Genomic DNA, 18,107 nt, shown 5'->3' with positions numbered 1-18,107 from the left:
AGTGCTAAATGACATGTAGTAGGTCCTATATAAATGCTTCTACATTCCCCCTTTCCTTCCCTTCCGTTTAGAATGTGAGCTCCTTGAGAGCAAGGGCTATTTTTTTTGCCTTTCTTTGAGTCCCTATTGCTTAGCACAATACCTGGCACACAGTAGGTGCTTAATAAATGTCTAAGTACTCAATTACTGACCTGTAAGCTAGGAAAACTAAATGGCCTCACTAGCCAATATTATCAATTCCTATAAAATCACTATGAATCCCCCAAGTCGCCCTGGCCAGATCCCTTCGAAATGTAGTGTAATGAATATGGTAGGCATTTAATAAATGCTTCATAAGTGAAATTGCATTCACTGATATGATTTACTAGGGGAAGCTGTCACTTCTCACTCACACCCCTCCCCTCTCCCAACCAACTCACAGCAAATTTAAAAAATTTTTAAACTTTATTTTCAGTTTCAAATTCTCTCCTTCCCTCCATCCCCTCCCTTACCCATCCAGAAGGCAAGAAATACAATGCCCATTAAACATATGAAATTATGCAAAGCATATTTACATAGTAAATTCTTAAATAAATGCTTGTTGACCCGACTAGAGGACTACTTAACTCAGCTTGGTTCTTGGCCCAAGTGGGGATGATATAGGGTATGGGGCGAGGGAGAGGAGGAATGAGGGGGAATGGAACATTGAACTCTTATTCCTTTTCAGAAGTCTTGTCTGAATTTTGTGCCCACAGATTCCTAACTCATCAGGAATGCCAAAGGTCTTCTCTTTGACTTCCTAAGAAAGTCCACTAAGCTCCCCTTGGTAGAAAGAGATTCAGGTGAATTTTTAGAGCTTGCAACTAAATCTGAAAGGGATATTTTTGGCTCAAAAGTCAGTTCTGCTCAGAAGACCCCTTGAAACAAGGGAATTAGCTACAGGAATGGGCTTCAGGCATCTAGAAAATACATGTATGGAGATAACAATTTAGAAACTTACAGCTTCATCTTTCACTCCCAGACTTAAGAGAGATAAACCTATTCAGGATCTGGCCTTACAAAAACATCTACTGCAAGCCTGGGATTTTGAGGCTTTTCCATCACGCCTTCACTATGATTAGCTCCCATCTCCTCTGACAAACCAAGTTAGACTGAAAATCTGTTCTAGTGGCTCTGACATGAAGATGGAACAAGAAAGCAGGACATAACATATAGAGGAAGGGGAGAGTGGGATAGAAAATCAGTTAGGCAACACCACTGACCAAGCACCAACTGTGTACAATAAAGAAATGCCTAGGACTGTAGCCTTGAAAAGTTCACACAAAGTTGAGTCCCCTTTTAGCCAATGCCTATTTCAAGTCTTGGTTCAACTGCTCCTCACCATTCTAACCCACAGAACTATCTCACTCCTCTGAACAGAGGACTGACTAGTTACAGTATTCATTTGACAGCAGAGTACATCTTCTGTACTATCTTGTAGTGCTTTTTAGTTTTCTGTGTTATCTCCCTAACAATACAGTAAGCTCCTTCATGGCAGACACCAGACCTTATCTTTCCACATTGCCGCAGCTCCACGTAACACAAAATGGGTAACCAGTACTGTTAATGCTTGTAGAACGAATGAAAAGCTTTCCTAGGGCACTGCATATAAGAAAGAGTGGGTCAATTATTTGCTCGCATTCCACCGGGTGTTTCAAAAGGCACAAAGATGAACATGGACCTTGCTGAGGGCAAAAAATGACAGCTAACCTCAAATCTTTACTCTCCAGCCTTGCCTCATGGAAAGCCTTCTATGAAGGTTTATTAGTCAGCTTTCTCTTGGCCTGCAAGGATGATTAGTGTTGATGCCAATCAATATTGAATAGGATCTGAAAAACAAAACATGGAAGATGGCGGCTGGAAAGCAGGGACTTGTGTGAGCTCCCCACCAGGTCCCTCCAAAAACCTATAAAAAATGGCTCTGAACAAATTCTAGAACTGCAGAACCCACAGAATAGCAGAGGGACAGCCTGGATGGTCTCTGGATAAGGTCTATCACACATGGAGCTGGGAGTGGAGCAGAGCCCAGCGCGGGCAGCAGCAGGACCAACCAGACCCCAGACCGGGAGCCAGGCGGTAAGGGCCCTAGAGCCCTAAATCAATGAGCTGAGGCAGTTACCAGACTTCTCAAGCCACAAACACCAAAGACAACAGAGAAGGTTAGTGGGAAAAGCTTCTGGGACAGAGTGACAGGAGTTTGCGGTTTGGCCACTGCCCGGGGAGGGGGGGGCAGCAGAGGTGGGGCAGCTACAGAACTACAGCTGCAGTTGCTTCTGGCCCCAGGCCCACCTTGTGGGAGGAATTAAGTGGCAGATCAGAGCAGGAGTGCAGAGCCTGCTTAAGATCTGAGTCCAATCTGGGCTGGCGGTTCCTGAGGAAGGAGGAGTGCTGGTGTGGCAGAGCTGGCTGTATAGAAATAGCAGTGAAAACGACAGCGCATCCCTTCAAGCTTGGAACAAAGTACTCTTTACTCTACAAGGAGTCATACCCCAACAAAAAAATCAAGTCAAGTAAGTTGGCTGGGAACATGGCCAGGCAGCGAAAACGAACTCAGATTCAGACTTAGGCTTTGGAATCTTTCTTTGGTGACAAAAAAGACCAAAACATACAACCAGAAGAAGTCAACAAAGTCAAAGAGCCTACATCAAAAGCCTCCAAGAAAAACATGAACTGGTCTCAGGCCATGGAAGAGCTCAAATAGGATTTGGAAAAGCAAGTTAGAGAAGTAGAGGAAAAATTGGGAAGAGAAATGAGAAAGATGCGAGAAAACCATGAAAAACAAGTCAATGACTTGCTAAAGGAGACCCCCAAAAATACTGAAGAAAACAACACCTTAAAAAATAGACTAACTCAAATGGCAAAAGAGCCCCAAAAAGCCAATGAGGAGAAGAATGCCTTGAAAGGCAGAATTAGCCAAATGGAAAAGGAGGTCCAAAAGACCACTGAAGAAAATACCACCTTAAAAATTAGATTGGGGCAAGTGGAAGCTAGTGACTTTATGAGAAATCAAGGTATTATAAAACAAAACCAAAGCAATGAAAAAGTGGAAGACATTGTGAAATATCTCACTGGAAAAACACTGACCTGGAAAATAGATCCAGGAGAGATAATTTAAAAATTATTGGACTACCTGACAGCCATGATCAAAAAAAGCCTAAATATCATCTTTCAAGAAATTATCAAGGAGAACTGCCCTGACATTCTAGAGCCAGAGGGTAAAATAGAAATTGAAAGAATCCACAGATCACCTCCTCAAACAGACCCCAAAAAGAAAACTCCTAGGAATATTGTCGCCAAATTCCAGAGCTCCCAGATCAAGGAGAAAATACTAGAAGCAGCCAGAAAGAAACAATTTGAGTACTGTGGAAACACAATCAGGATAAGCCATGGTCTAGCAGCTTCTACATTAAGGGATCGAAGGGCTTGGAATATGATATTCTGCAGGTCAATGGAGCTAGGATTAAAACCAAGAATCACCTACCCAGAAAAACTGAGTATCATGCTCCAAGGCAAAATATGGACTTTCAATAAAATAGAGAACTTTTAAGCTTTCTCAGTGAAACGACCAGAGCTGAATAGAAAATTTGACTTTCAAACACAAGAATCAAGAGAAGCATGAAAAGGTAAACAAGAAAGAGAAATCATAAGGGACTTACTAAAGTTGAACTGTTTTGTTCACATTCCTGCAGGGAAAGATGATGTGTATAATTTATGAGACCTCAGTATTAGGGTAGCTGAAGGGAATATGCATATATATATATATATATATATATATATATATATATGTGTGTGTGTGTGTGTGTGTGTGTATATTCATATGTATATGTATGTGTATGTATGTATATATGTATGTATGTGTGTGTGTATATATATATATATATATACACACACACATATAGACAGAGAGCACAGGGTGAATGGAATATGAAGGGATGATATCTAAAAAAATAAAATTAAGGGGTGAGAGAGGAATATATTGAGAGAGGGAGAAAGGGAGAGACAGAATGGGATAAATTCTCTCGTGTAAAAGTGGCAAGAAAAAGCAGTTCTGTAGGAAAAGAAGAGAAGGCAGGTGAGGGGGAATGAGTGAATCTTGCTCTCATCAGATTTGACCTGAGGAAGGAATACCATACACACTCAATTGGGTATCTTACCCCACAGGAAAGAAGAGGGAAGAAGATAAAAAAAGGGGGGACGATAGAAGGGAGGGCAGATGGGGGGAGGAGGTAATCAAAAACAAACACTTTTGAAAAGGGACAGGGTCAAGGGAGAAAATTAAATAAAGGGGGATAGGTTAGGAAGGAGCAAAATATAGTTAGTCTTTCACAACATGAGTATTGTGGAAGGGTTTTACATAAAGATTTGTATGTGGCCTATGTTGAATTGCTTGCCTTCTTAGGGAGGGTGGGTGGGAAGGGGAGAGGGGAGAGAATTTGGAACTCAAAGTTTTAAAAACAGATGTTCAAAAACAAAAAAGAAAAGTTTTTACATGCAACTAGGAAATAAGATACACAGGCAATGGGGCGCAGAAATTTATCTTGCCCTACAAGAAAGTAAGGGAAAAGGGGATGGGAGGGGAGTGGTGTGACAGAAAGGAGGGCTGATTAGGGAAAGAGTAACCAGAATATATGCCATCTTGAAGTGGGCAGGAGGGCAGAAATGGGGAGAAAATTTGTAATTCAAACTCTTGTGAAAATCAATGCTGAAAACTAAATATATGAAATAAATTAATAAATAAAAACATTTTTCAATAAAAAAAATAAAAAAAAAGAAAAACAAAACATGGATTGAACAGTTTGGCAGCAGCTGGAGGCCCTCAGAAGATGTTTGGAAAAGAAGAAGCATGAGGTACCATTCAAAGCTGCTGAGCTCACTCCAAGCAACTCCGTAACAAATTCCTGAGAGGCCATCTCTAGCCAGAGAAATAATAAGGTGATATTTGTATAGTGCTTTAAGGTCTGCAAAGTGCTTTACACACACTCTCATTGATCCTTACATCAAATTATTATAGGCATGGTTATCCCCAAAGAGGAAACTGTGGCATAACTGGTAGAGAGCGGACATTGGAGACTCGAAGGCCTGGGTTCAGGTCCCACCTCTGCCCTCTCCTGGCTGTGTGACGCTGTCAGTGCTGCAGGCCACATTCTAAGACTTAGCTGCAGTGAAGATGCCAACCTGCATTGGTAGAATGAGTTTCCTCAAGTTGGAGTTGCCTGAAATCCCAGGTCTAGCCCCTGTCTATATCCTATTATTATTTCCATTTAACTGATTATGAACCTGAGGTTGAGAGGTGAAGGTGAATTTCTGACGGTCACAGAGTAAGTATTGGAAGCAAGATTGAAATCTAGATTTCTTTTGACCCAAAGTCTAGAACTAGAACTTCCCTTTCAATACATTTTCTTACAGTTTGTTCTTTTTTAAGCAAAGCCATTAGTTCAGGTACTCTATACATCAGAGTCTAAAACGCCAGGGGCTGATCTCAGAAAACTCTGTATGGATGAAGAGCTTCAGTGGTCCTGAAGATACATCCAGCAGCGGGAGGCTAGAGCCGCGATCTGCCGGGGGGATGAAAGTCAGTGCTCTGAGAGCTCCCAAAGCACAGGGCAGGAGATCCGGGCTTACAAGAACAACTTACTGGTGGAGGTTATGACTTTCTTCCCAGACTCATCCTACGATAGGATTGTATGTATATGAACTGGAAGCTATCCATGGGTAAATTGGTCATGGTCTCCTTAAAGTCTGGCTTGTTACCAGAAAATAAATTATAAATTAAGGGAAGGAATGAGTCAGGTGAAAGTAACTATTACAGCTGGGCTGGAGAAAAAATGGCCTTAGAAGACTAAAGGAATCAATATAGATCCCAAAGTTATTGAATCTAAAGCCTGTTAGTCTATGCTAACTGCTACTCTCTGTCAAACCATGTAGTGAGATCTTCAGCCACAATATCCTTTGTCAAGACATTAGGAAACACTGTGTTACCAGAGCTGAGGCCCAGCTGTGTCCTGAGCTTTTCATAACAACAATCCTTTGCGCTCACCCTCTGGACGATCTCACCCTCTGGCAAAATCCCACATAATTACTGCATTGCTTTGAGCAGTACCAGATGGTCTCTGAGCTCACCCAAGTACCGGACAAGCCTGGACAAGTTCCGGTCATGAATTCTGCTATGAATCAAATGTTGTTGCCACTACCCCTCATTGTCAGGGCTATACCTCACTGTATAGTCATTGGTACAAGCACTGAGGTCTACCCACACTAAAGTAGGTCTCCCCACTAGGGGCAAGGCCCCTGCACATGTGTCTAGATGGCCTTCTTGCTTGCGAGTCCTTTCTCTCACTTTGATTCCTGACTCTCCTGTCACTAGCCTGCTCTGTTTGGCTCTGGCCATCCACAGGTTAGAGGCCAGTTTGGTCCAAATGACACCTTTAAATGCTCTTCCCTCACCTTCTTGGGTAGAATTAATAAGTACATACTTCAATGGTTTTTTCCCATTGAGAAAATATCCCAAAGCTAGATAAGTCAGTAAAAGGAAAAAAAGGACAGTATAAGATAGGAACCTGAAGCTACTGGGAAGGTGATCCCTTCAAATGCATTAAACATAAGACAAATAAATCAAGGGTTGTACTGGGAGCTGTTTCACAACTCTTGGGAAAGGTCTTCTGTGTCTTTTTTTATGATCTTTATTCATAAAGATACAGCAGTTACAAGCAAGAGGTCAAAACGGGCAAGTTTCCTAACTCAATCCAGACAAACAGAACACCTGTGTATGCATTATGGAAACACATGCAACTTGTTAGGCTGAAAAATTCACAACCATTTGGTCATGCTGAGGGTATTAGCTGATTAGAATGCTTTGCCCTCTGTGAATCTAAGAAGAATTAACAGCAAAATCGCATCCATCTTTTGGACATATGAAAAAGAGCCCCAGCATGGAACCCTGGCTTTGTTTAGAAAGCAACAATGGTCCTAACAAAAAACTGAAATAGTGCAAGTGAATGAGATAGAGGAGGGCTCTGCCCTTGAAAATTTTGTTTCTTGAGGCTGTCAGAACTCAGAAGTCTTTTTTTCTAGGGCAAAGTGGAACATTAGGTGGGCACATCTAACAGGACAAAGATTTATCCACCCTAAGAATTACTCAACTCTCTAATTCCAACTGTTCTTACCTGTGGGCCTTAAGTTTTACTTTACCATGTTTCTGAACACCTTTAGAATTTTTTACCCAGTATAACTGTCAACAGCTGTAGGGCCCAACTGCACCTACACAGCTACTACCCTTGTATAGCTATGAATACCTTTGCCATTAAATGATAGTAACATTAACGCTCACAAATGAATGGGAAGGAGGTATAAAAGAGGAGGAGGGAGAATTCAAGGTTGTGATAAAACACAGATAAGAGATAAACAAAGCAGTCAATTGACTCCACCTCCATGAAGAGGTGGATTTGGGGTATCCTCTCATGTGACCTGCCCAGGGTCACACAGCTAGTGTTTGAGGCTGGATTTGAACTCAGGTCCTCCTGACTCCAGGGCCAGTGCTTTATCCACTGTGCCACCTAGCTGCCCCTATGCTTGATCTTTATAATTTTATAACATTCACTTTTGATTTTTGTGTGTGGTTGTTCTTTCCACTTACATTGTAGGAATTATTTTATATATTGTTTTTTGGTGTCAATCTTGACTCTTCTTTCTCACTCATCCTACATATCCAATCTGTTTCTACCTTCACAACAACTCTGGCACATACACCGCCTTCTCTTCACTCACACAGACACAACCCTAGTTTAGGTCCTTATCCTCTCTCATCTAGACCACTGTAATAGCATAACTGGTCTCCCTGTCTCAAGACTCTGTCTAGCCCAACCCATCCTCCACTTAGCTGTCAAAGTAATTTTTCTAAAGCACAGCTCTGATCATGTCACTCCCCCACCCTGTTCAATAAGCTCCAGTGGCTCCCTATTGCCTCCAGGATCAAATAGAAAGCCCTCTGCATAACTCAGTCCCTTCCGACCTTCCTGGTTTTTTTATACTTTCTTCCTCTCCACGAATTTGATGATCCAGCCATAGTGGCCTACTTGTTCTTGATTAATGCTTGCTGACTGACTGATTGACCAACTCAAGTGTCCCTTTTTGCAGGAGGCCCATCCTAGTCCTTGAAGCTGCTAATGCCTTTTCTCTCTCAGATTACTTACCCTCTACTCTTATATATCGTCTATGTTCCTACTTATTTATGTGTTGTCTCTCCCATCAGAATGTGAGCTCCTTAGGATAGGGGCAGTGTTTTTGCCTTTATATGAATAGCCACCACTTCATTCAGTGCTGGGTACATAGTAAACACTTAATTAATACTGTTGACTGAAAGGGTTGGGAAGTAAGGAGCTGAGGAGGACTGCTTCAAGACATTTCCCAAAACTGTTAACCCTGAATAACGTTGGGTTCTCCCTCTCAAAAAAGACAGCCTCTTTTCTTTGGCTTGTGATACATCTACATTTGGGAGGAAACTTTCACCAGCCCACTTTGTTTTGAAGGAAAAGGTTTGGACGCCAGAGGATGGATACTGAAGCCATGTGCTTCCTAATCATCTTTTTCCCAAATCACTTTGTTCATCAGAATAAATTTTTTTATTGGCCTGCTACTGCCACCAGAAAAAGATTTCAACCTGACATTCCTAAGCTATTGAGGATGAATATTGCACATAGCTGACAGGAAAAAAGCTTTTTCTTTTTCCTTAAAGTAACAAATTAACTGGGACTTAGTGTGGTAGCAAAGTTGCCCCCTCCTATTCATCAAGCTAGGCAAAAAGGCACTGAATCATTTTAAATAAAAGTCACACAATACAATTGATCTGAAATGGCACTAAAGGGAACAGATAGCTCCACCCTACAGACAGCAAGTACAGCAGAAAGAAAATGCGTTCAGTGGAGCGGGACCCATGACTCCTCTCTAGGCAGGATAGGAATAAAGAACAAGAAAGCCAAAACATCAAAGCAGTTTATACGCCAGGAAGAATCCTTGCAGTTCCCTACAGAAATAGGGACAATAAAGAAAGTAGGAGTATTAGGTGAACACAACCCTGTCCTGCCCATCAGTTTAAAGTTAGGATGAAAGGAAAGAGCCAACAGTGGCACACTCTAGGACTGCTAGTTAGAACAAAGTTCTTTAGGTGTTGTCTGGTGGCCTTTGGGATACCAAAGCATATGGCTATACCACAACTGGCCAGATGACCAGCCCAGCTCACAGGAGATTAGGGCTGGAATGCAAGTGATGCCAGCTGGAAGAGCATGAAGGGAAGAAATATAGCAACCTGGCTGGCTTATAGACTATTATGTGCCCTTTGTCACATGAGTACCCGGGGACCACAAATTAGATGGACATGGAGAGAGAGGAGGGGCACTGTGAAAGGGATGGCACATTTTATGATATAAAAATAGGGCTCACTGTCCCAGTCCCATACATCATGCTCATCCTCCTGCCATGCCAAAACCCCATCTGCACTCTTACGTAATCTACACCCAAGTGTAGGTGCCTTGGGAGCAGAGGAAATCAGGCCAAGTTCAGGGAAAACAAATACGTGCCTGTATTTGGATCCCTACTCAGCCAGCCTGGCCCATTGAAAACCTGCTCAGAAATCACTGCTCAGGGCCAAGCTATTTCAATTACTGTCCCAATGAGTGCACTGGCTTTAATGAGCCCAACTGCTGCAAATTAAGCTGAACTCAGGATTTCTCTAATTGGCAGTTTCATCCTTTTCCAAGTTCTCATTTCTTATTTTTGAAAATCAACATGACTGTCTGCCTGGAGTAGGAAAAACACCACCCACCCTCAACAGGCCACTAAGAACACACTAACTTGTCACCTGCTTGTCTTTTACATAATCAAATGATGTGGGTAGCATAAGCATCTCTGTTTCTGCTTAGAGGCTACAGGCCCCTCCTAATTCCTCCCAGAAGTTGAATTCTTTCTCTCAAACAGACTAGGTTCAGTTAAAAGAGCTCCTTTGTCCACTCTCACTACCAGCCAGTAACAGAGAACAATCAAAAGGTTGTGATATTCCTTACCTGTTCCTCAGACAGCTGGGATATGTGATTCACTGTAGCATAGGAGTCAATCTTGGGGTTAAAGTGGTTGATGATAGCTCTGAAATAAAGAATTGACATTAATAAAGTACTAGGTGCCAGGAGAAGAGGCAGTAAGTCAACATTCTGAATTTAATGCTCTTGGAGAAAATAGGGTGTGTATGTGATGAGGTGCTTCCACATGCAGGGAGGGATACACCAAAGAAACAAGACAGATCTTCATTAAACCTCCAATGCACTATAGTAAGAGTTGCTACACTTCTCAATCCCCTCAGTGCTTGTATTGGCAAGGCTAAACAGATCTGCTGCTCAGAGGCCTATGGGATTCTCTCAGACCAGTTTAGGAGATGGTAACCTCATCATCCTTAGTAACTGTGATAGGAAGGCTAATGGTAGATCAGTCCTTTAAACTATCCTGTGACTGATTCAGGCCTCTGCAGTTGATCAGGGTTTCCAGAAGGGCTGAAAGATGTCTTGCTGTACAGAAACTTTAGCAGAGAGCAGAAGTTCTCAAACTCCAAACAAAACTACTCTACTCCCATCTCACAGAGAGTACATGTTATGCTGCTGCCTCTCCAGGACTTTTATTTGGAAAGTCCAAGTACAATTCTGGTAGCCTCCCTACTCAGAGATGCCAGAAATGAAGCGCCTGGACTGAAGGGAAAGGAATTTCACTCTTCTACATAAGGAGCTTCTGAAGAAGCACAGAGATTTTCCCCCCCATTTAATAGTATTTTTTTCCAATTACATGTAAAGACAGTTTTCAATGTTCATTTTTATAAGATTTTGAGTTCCAAATTTTTCTCCCTCCCCAAGATAGCATGCAATCTGATATAGGTTATACATGTACATCATATTAATCATATTTCCACATTAGTCACGTTATGAAAGAAGAAACAGAACAAGAGGGAAAAACTACAAGGAAAAAAAAAGTGAAAACAGTATACTTTGATCTGCATTCAAACTACATAGTTCTTTCTCTAGATGTGGATAGCATTTTCCATCATGAGTCTTTTGGAATTGTCTTGGATCATTGTATTGCTGAGAAGAACTAAGTCTATCATGGTTGATCATAGCGCCATGTTACTATTACTGGAAGCACAGAGATTTCTGAAGGCTTTCCTTTTAAATTCTTTGTGCTCCCAGATACTTGATTTATTATTGAAAAGGACAACTGAATAGACAGAAGTCAGAAACAGGCAAGGTATAAAGGGCAGCCTCTAGCAAAATTGTGAAGGAGGCAAAAGTTTTTATCTAACACATTTTCTTTCTGCATCTTTATCCCATAGGCTGATTTTTTCCTTTCCTGAAAGATCCTCTGAGGTTGCTAAAGCACAAGCATCTTTTTCTCTCTCCCCTTTTTAGACAACTGACAGCCACAAAAACAGTCCAGAGAAGGGCTGCTGCCTGGCCAGGTTTGGAACAAAGGGTTAATGTAAAAGGAACCTTGTGTTGAAAGACAGAAAGACAATAGGATCTGCTTGGACTCTGGACCTTTTTGAAAGGGCAAAAATGAAGTTTAGCAAAGAGAAACTTTGTTGGGTTTTTAAGTAGCCCATGTCTGAATGGAGGACAAAGACATAGAATACAACCAGAAAGAATTTGGGGGCTGATAGCTGGGCAGGCAGCATGGTGTGGGCATTTAGGAGGAAACAGATTTTTATTTACCTTTAGACCTACTATATTGTGGCTGGTGATCTAATTTCAGCCCTCAAGTATCACCAACAAAGTCTAGTCATTGTTAGTAAAGAACTTTCTTACTAAAGTATACCTCGAAAGCAAGGAAGAGGAGGGAGGAAGAAAAGAAAGGGAATAGAGAAGGGAGATGAAGTTGGAGAAAAATTTAATGGCTCTAGAGCAAAATGGGTAACAGATAAGAGAGATGGGATCCAGTTGCCATACTTCTAACCACAATGAAGGAAAGGAGGAAAAAGAGAAGGCAGGAAGAGGATGAGGAAGATGTAAGAGGAGATTAGTGCTTCAGTTACAAGTTGAACTAAATGACTTCTGAGGTTTTTTCTATGCCCTAAGATTCTGATAACTCTGAAAACTCTACCTTGATATCTTGAGGGCATTTCAAACTCAACTTGTCCAAAATAGAACATATTATACTTCCCTAAAGCCTATCCTTCCTTCAAACTTCCTTCCCCATTTCTGTTGAGGGTATCACCATCCATCTCCAGCCACCCAAGTTTGCAACCCTGTTGTCAGCCTTGGTCCTCACTCTTGGCTAACTCAAATTTTGTAATTTCTTTCTCTACATCTCTCATACACCTTCCCTTATTTCCATTCAAAGTTACCACCTTAATCCAGGGATTCATCAAGTCATCTAGATTACTGCAGTGGCCTTAATTGTTCTCCCTCCTTTAAGTCTCTCTCCATTCTTATCCATTCATTCTCCAAGTCTCCAAAGGGACTTTCCTAAAGCGTAGGTCTGGTCATGTTACTTCTGTACTTAATAAACTCCAGTGGCTCTATTCCCACTAGGATCAAATATAAACTCATCCGGCATGCAAAGTTCTTCACAATCTGATCCCTTCCTACTGTGTCAGTTTTCTTACACTTTACTTATTCTCTTTGGTCCAACCACACTAGCCAACTTGTTGTTCTTCAGATATCACACTATATCCCAACTTTGTGCCTTTGCATTAGCTGCCTCCATTACCTAGAATAGCCTCCCACCTCACCTTACCCTCTTAGAATCCCTAGCTTCTTTCAAGACTCAGCTTGAATGCCACCTTATTCAAGAGGCCTTTCCCAGATGCACTTTACTAGTGCCTTTCTTTCCATGGTTACCTTCCACCTTTTCTGTATGCATCTTATATATACCCATTTATGTACATATTGTCGTCTGCCGATAGAACATAAGCTCACTGAGGACAGGAACTATTTTTGTATCCTCAGTGCTAAGCTCAATGCCTGGCAAAGAGGAAGCACTAAATAAATGCTTGTGGTTGACTGAACCTCCACACAGCTGCCAAACTGTTATTTCTAAAACTCAAATGTGATCATGTCACACTCCTCCTTTAAAAATCTTCAGTGGCTCCCCATTCCCTACTAGATAGTATAAAATTCTTGAGTCTGGCAAGTAAAGCTCTCCATAATTTGGATATCACTTATCTTTCCAGTCTTATTTCAGATGATTCCTCTTCACAAGTTCTTCTTTCTTGTCAGACTGGTCTGCTAGCTATTCCCTATACTTAACATTCCATCTCCTATCTTAATGTCTTTGTGCAGGTGGCTTGCTCATGTCCGAAATACATTTCCCCTTCCTTTCTCCCCTCTGCCTCCTTGCAGACATAAGTCAGGTGCCACCCCCACCATGACAGCTTTCCTAATCCTGACAGCTGTTAATGCCTTCTCTCTCTTGAAATTACTTTATTTTGTATATACTTTATATTTGCTTGTTTGTGTGCTTGTTGTGTGTCCCTTTCCCCTTCCCCAAGAATACACACAAGAGAATGTAAGTTCTTTGAAGACAAAGACAGTTTAGTTTTTTGCCTTGTAGACCCAGTATATGGCACAGTGCCTTGCACATGGTACATGCTTAATAAAAGTTTACCAAGCTGAATTAAATTTGTTGAAAGATAAAAAGGGGGCAAGGGGGAGGAAGAAGAGAAAGAGGAGAAAAGCAATGCCTCTATGAATTTAGCAGCACCTATTTAGGTTTTGCTGCCTAGAATGAGTTCAGATGACATTTACAGGCACTTGGTATTTCAGTCAGTCAATAAAAATTTATTAAGTACCTATTATGTGTTAGGCAGTTAGCAATATTAAGCACAGAGATACAAATAAGGGCAAAGGATAGTCCCTGTTCAGAAGAAGCTCATAGTCTGATGGGAGGAGACAACACGCAAACAATTATGTACAAACAAGTTATATACAAGATAATGAATGAAGGGGGGATCAGGAAAGGTTCCTGTAGAAGGTGGGATTTCAGGTAGGACTTGAAGTCAGGAAAGCCAGGAGGCAGAGATGAGAAGGGAGAGCATTCCAGGCACGGCGATCAGTGAGTAAAAATGCCCAGAATCAGGAGATGGAATGTCTTCTTTGAGGAGCAGAATGGAGACCAGTGTTACTGGATCAAAGAATATATATGAGGGTGGAAAGGTGGAGGGGAGAGGCAGGTTAGGAAGGACTTTGAATGCCAGATGACTTTACATTTGATCCTGGAGGTGATAGAGAGTCAAAGAATTTTCTGAGTGGGGGAGTGAGGTAACATGGTCAGACCTAGGATTTAGGAAGATTACTTTGACAGCTGAGTAGAGAACAGACTACAGTGGGAGCATTTTGTGGCAGGCAGATCAATCAGCAGGCTATTACAATAGTTCAGAGATGAGGTGATAAAGTCCTATATTAGGATAGTGGCAGTGGCAGAGGAGGGAAAGGGCATAAACAAAACATGTTAGGAAGGTAAAAGTGGCAGGCCTTGGCAGAAGTTTGGATATATGAGGTGGGATTAAGGAATCAAGGAGGACACCTAGGGTACAAGCCTGGATGTTGGGGCAGGTTTATGGGGAAAAGATGAGTTTAGTTTTGGCCATGATGAGTTTAAGATGTCCATGGAACATCAGGTCTGAGATATGCAAGAGCAGTGGAGTCTAGGTCAGTAAAGAATCTAGAGGTCAGATAAGTAGATCTGAAGATCATCAACACAAGAGATGATAATTTAATACACGGGAACTGATGAGATCACCAAGTAAAATAATATAAAGTGAACATAAAATAAAGGAAGAAGAGAAGAAGGCCTAGCCCTAGTACACAACCCTGTGGGAAACCCACTGTCAACAGACATGATTTGGATAGAGATATGGAAAAGAAGCCTGAGGAGAAGCATTTTCAGATAAGGAACAGGAGAACCAGGAGGGAATGGTGCCCTAAAATCCTAAAGAGTAACCAGGATAGGAGGGTGACTGACAGTGTCAAAGATTGCAGAGAGGGTCAAGAAGATTGAGGATTGAGAAAAGGCTGTTAGACTTGGCAATTAAGAGATAACTAAGGGAACTTCCCTAAGGCTTGTGTGCTCTTGAAGTACTAATGGTAGGAGGAATAGCAACTCATATTAGTTATTTTTCAAACTACTGAAGATCAATGTTGCAGCACATCTGGAAAGCACTCTGCAAAGAAGTACACTTCCAAAGCAGAAGGAAATTAAAGCATTAGTGAGACTGTGGTACTTGCATGCACATAAGCAGGGAAAATCCCAGCTTTGCTGACCAGTCAACAAAGAGTTTAATTCTACGTCGAGCACCTGATGCCTTCATATGACATGGTTGAGGCACTGACTTGGTGAAATGTGGACAGCCAGACTTCAAAAGGAGCTTGGAATGCTGCTCAGTCTGTATTCAGTGACAAGCAAAGGAGAGGAAATTTCACTGCTCCTACTGATTTTCAGTGCAAGGCTGGGCTACCCACTTGGCCTAGCCAGTGGTAACTTACTTAGGTATAGGAAGTAGATTTAAAAGGATATGACCAATACTGGAATTGGAGACAGCAGACAAGAGGGGGAGAATGAAACAAGAAACCCAATGGGACAAGATGACAATTTCTAATCGAAGTCCCATCCTCTCAGAAGTCAAGAATTTCAAAGTCTAGCCTCATGGTCAGGCCCAGCCCTGGAACATTCATTCACCCATGGCATTGAATGAGCATGAGAAGGCTCTATTCTCAGAGAGAAAGGAGAACTCAGAAGTGAACTGTTTTTTTCTACTAAAAAAGATTGTCACTGAAAACAGAAAAGCCTGCTAAACTTCTCATGCCACAGAAACTGGAGGAAGGCACTTGGGAGTTTTTCTGTTTGATACTGTATTTCTACATGTAAGGCAGACAGGATGGGAGGAAGGATGGAGAACAAAGTTGAATCCTAGCATTGGGTCTCCTGGTACAACACCATGGAAGAGAGAAACAGATAAATCCAACTGTTTTCCAAGGGTAATTCATTGAGCAGGAACCTGGACCATTCATCAACATAGCCCCTAAACTCTGACAACTGAAATTTTTTGAAACTAAACTAAACTGAAGATAAGGGTCACTTATACAAAATGAAGCAAAATGAAGCAGACAGATGGAACTGCAAGGCTGAGCCTCAAATTGGCTGGGGATTTCTCAGTCCATTTTTACCTTGCTCTCTCTGACTCATTCTTCCAAAAAGACAACTTTCCTTTCCATGGAGCTGGGGGGATGAAGGACAGGATATATTTTCAATATCCAGATAACCCAAGATATGTACTGAAAAGTTGCTTTAAACATACAGGTAGCTACAACTTAGAGGAAAGTGATTTTCTTCCTAAAATTCACTTATGAATTCAAAGAAGGGTTAAAAGAGAAAAGAAAAGAGAGAAGAGAGGAGAGAGGAAGAGGGAGAGGAAAAGCTGTGAAGGGTCTCGGAAGTGTCTTTCAGCCAAGAGCCCACAGCAAGTTTTATCCCCACATTGTCATCATTATTATTTGACACAGTAACAGAAATGCTAACTATGGCAATAAAGTAAGAAAATGAAACTAAGGAAATAGCTTGGCGGAGAGAAGGCAGAATAATTTCTATTTGCAGATGATGTGATATTTTACTTAGAAAACCGCCAAGAATTGACAAAATATTCATCAAGAATTAACTGCTTCAGTAAGAAGCAGGATACAAAATAAATCCAAAAGATCATCAGCATTTCTGCACAGAACTAAGAACAGCCAAGAAGAAGAAACAGAATAAGGAATACCATTTAAAACAAAATCAAATTCATTAGATATTCTGGGCATTAATCTGCTAAGACAGAGATGGGACTTGAATAAATAAAAATCTTATGAAAACAAGGCTTATATAAATAAAAAGGTCTTACAGAAATGAAAGGCTAAATAAACAGAAAGATAATCAGTGTTCATGGCTAGTTACACAATATAATAAAAATGACATTGTAAGCCAAACTAATCTACAGATTAATGCTATAACCAAATTTCCATTGATAGACTAAGAGAAAAGAAAAACAAAATTCATACATGGGAGGGAAAAGGTCAAAAATGTCTGGCAAAATTCTCCAATGGGTAAATAGTCAAAGGACATGAACAGGCAATTTTCAGGAGAAATAAAAAATATCTATAGTCATAAAAAAAATGCTCCAAATCACTACTAATTAGAGAAATGCAAATTAAAACAATTTTGAGGCACTACTTCACACCTATCAGATAGGCTAAAATGTTAGAAAAGAAAAATGACAAATGCTGGAGGGGATGTGGAAAAACTGGGACACGAATGCACTATTGGTGGACTTGTGAACTGGTCTTACCATTATAGAGAACTGTTTGGAACCATGCCCAATGGGCTATCAAAATGTTTGATCCAGCAATATTGCTACTAGGTCTACCTTTGCTCTTTGCTACCCCAAAGAGACCACAGAAAAAGGAAATAGACCTACTATATGTACAAAAATATTTATAGCAGCTCTTTTTGTGGTGGCAAAGAACTGGAAATTGAGAGGATGTCCATCAAGTGGGACATGGCTGAACAAGTTGGGGCATATGATTGTGATGGAATACAACTGTATTCCATAAGAAATGATGAGGGGGATGGTTTCAGAAAAATCTGGGAAGACCCATATGAATTGATGCAAAGTGAAGTGAGCAAACCAGATCATTGTACACAGTAACAGCAATATTGTGATTATGCTCAATTGTAAAAGACTTAGCTACTCTGATGAATATAGCAATTCAAGACTATATATATATATATATATATATATATATATATATATATATATATATATATATATATATATATATGTAGTGATTCAAGACAATTACACTATGCATCTCCAGAGACAGAACTGACGAACTCTGAGTGCAAACTGAAATACAATTTCTTCACTTTATTTATCTCACGTTTTTTTTGGAAACATGGCTAATATGAAATATGTTTTGCATGATTTTACATGTATGATTGGTCATATTGCTTGATTCTCAGTGGGAAAGGTAGGGGTAGGAGGGAGAGAGAGAATTTAGAACTCAAATTTTAAAAAATAGAATATTAAA

The 18,107-nt window shown here is 40.9% G+C and overlaps 1 protein-coding gene across 1 annotated transcript in view; it reads right to left on the bottom strand.

Moving 5' to 3' along the window:
- Nucleotides 1-18,107, bottom strand: part of ARMH3 (armadillo like helical domain containing 3) — a 217,776-nt gene that overhangs the window by 44,744 nt on the left and 154,925 nt on the right. The window contains exon 24 of the mRNA XM_036735487.1: nt 10,074-10,152. Within this exon, the coding sequence (XP_036591382.1) occupies nt 10,074-10,152 (79 nt within the window). The remainder of the gene's footprint in view (nt 1-10,073; nt 10,153-18,107) is intronic.

The sequence above is a fragment of the Trichosurus vulpecula genome, chromosome 8 (assembly GCF_011100635.1).
Source record: "Trichosurus vulpecula isolate mTriVul1 chromosome 8, mTriVul1.pri, whole genome shotgun sequence".
In the NCBI taxonomy this organism is placed as follows: Eukaryota; Metazoa; Chordata; class Mammalia; order Diprotodontia; family Phalangeridae; genus Trichosurus; species Trichosurus vulpecula.
Note: the sequence above shows the minus strand (reverse complement) of the source record. Positions and strands in the feature narration are given on the sequence as shown.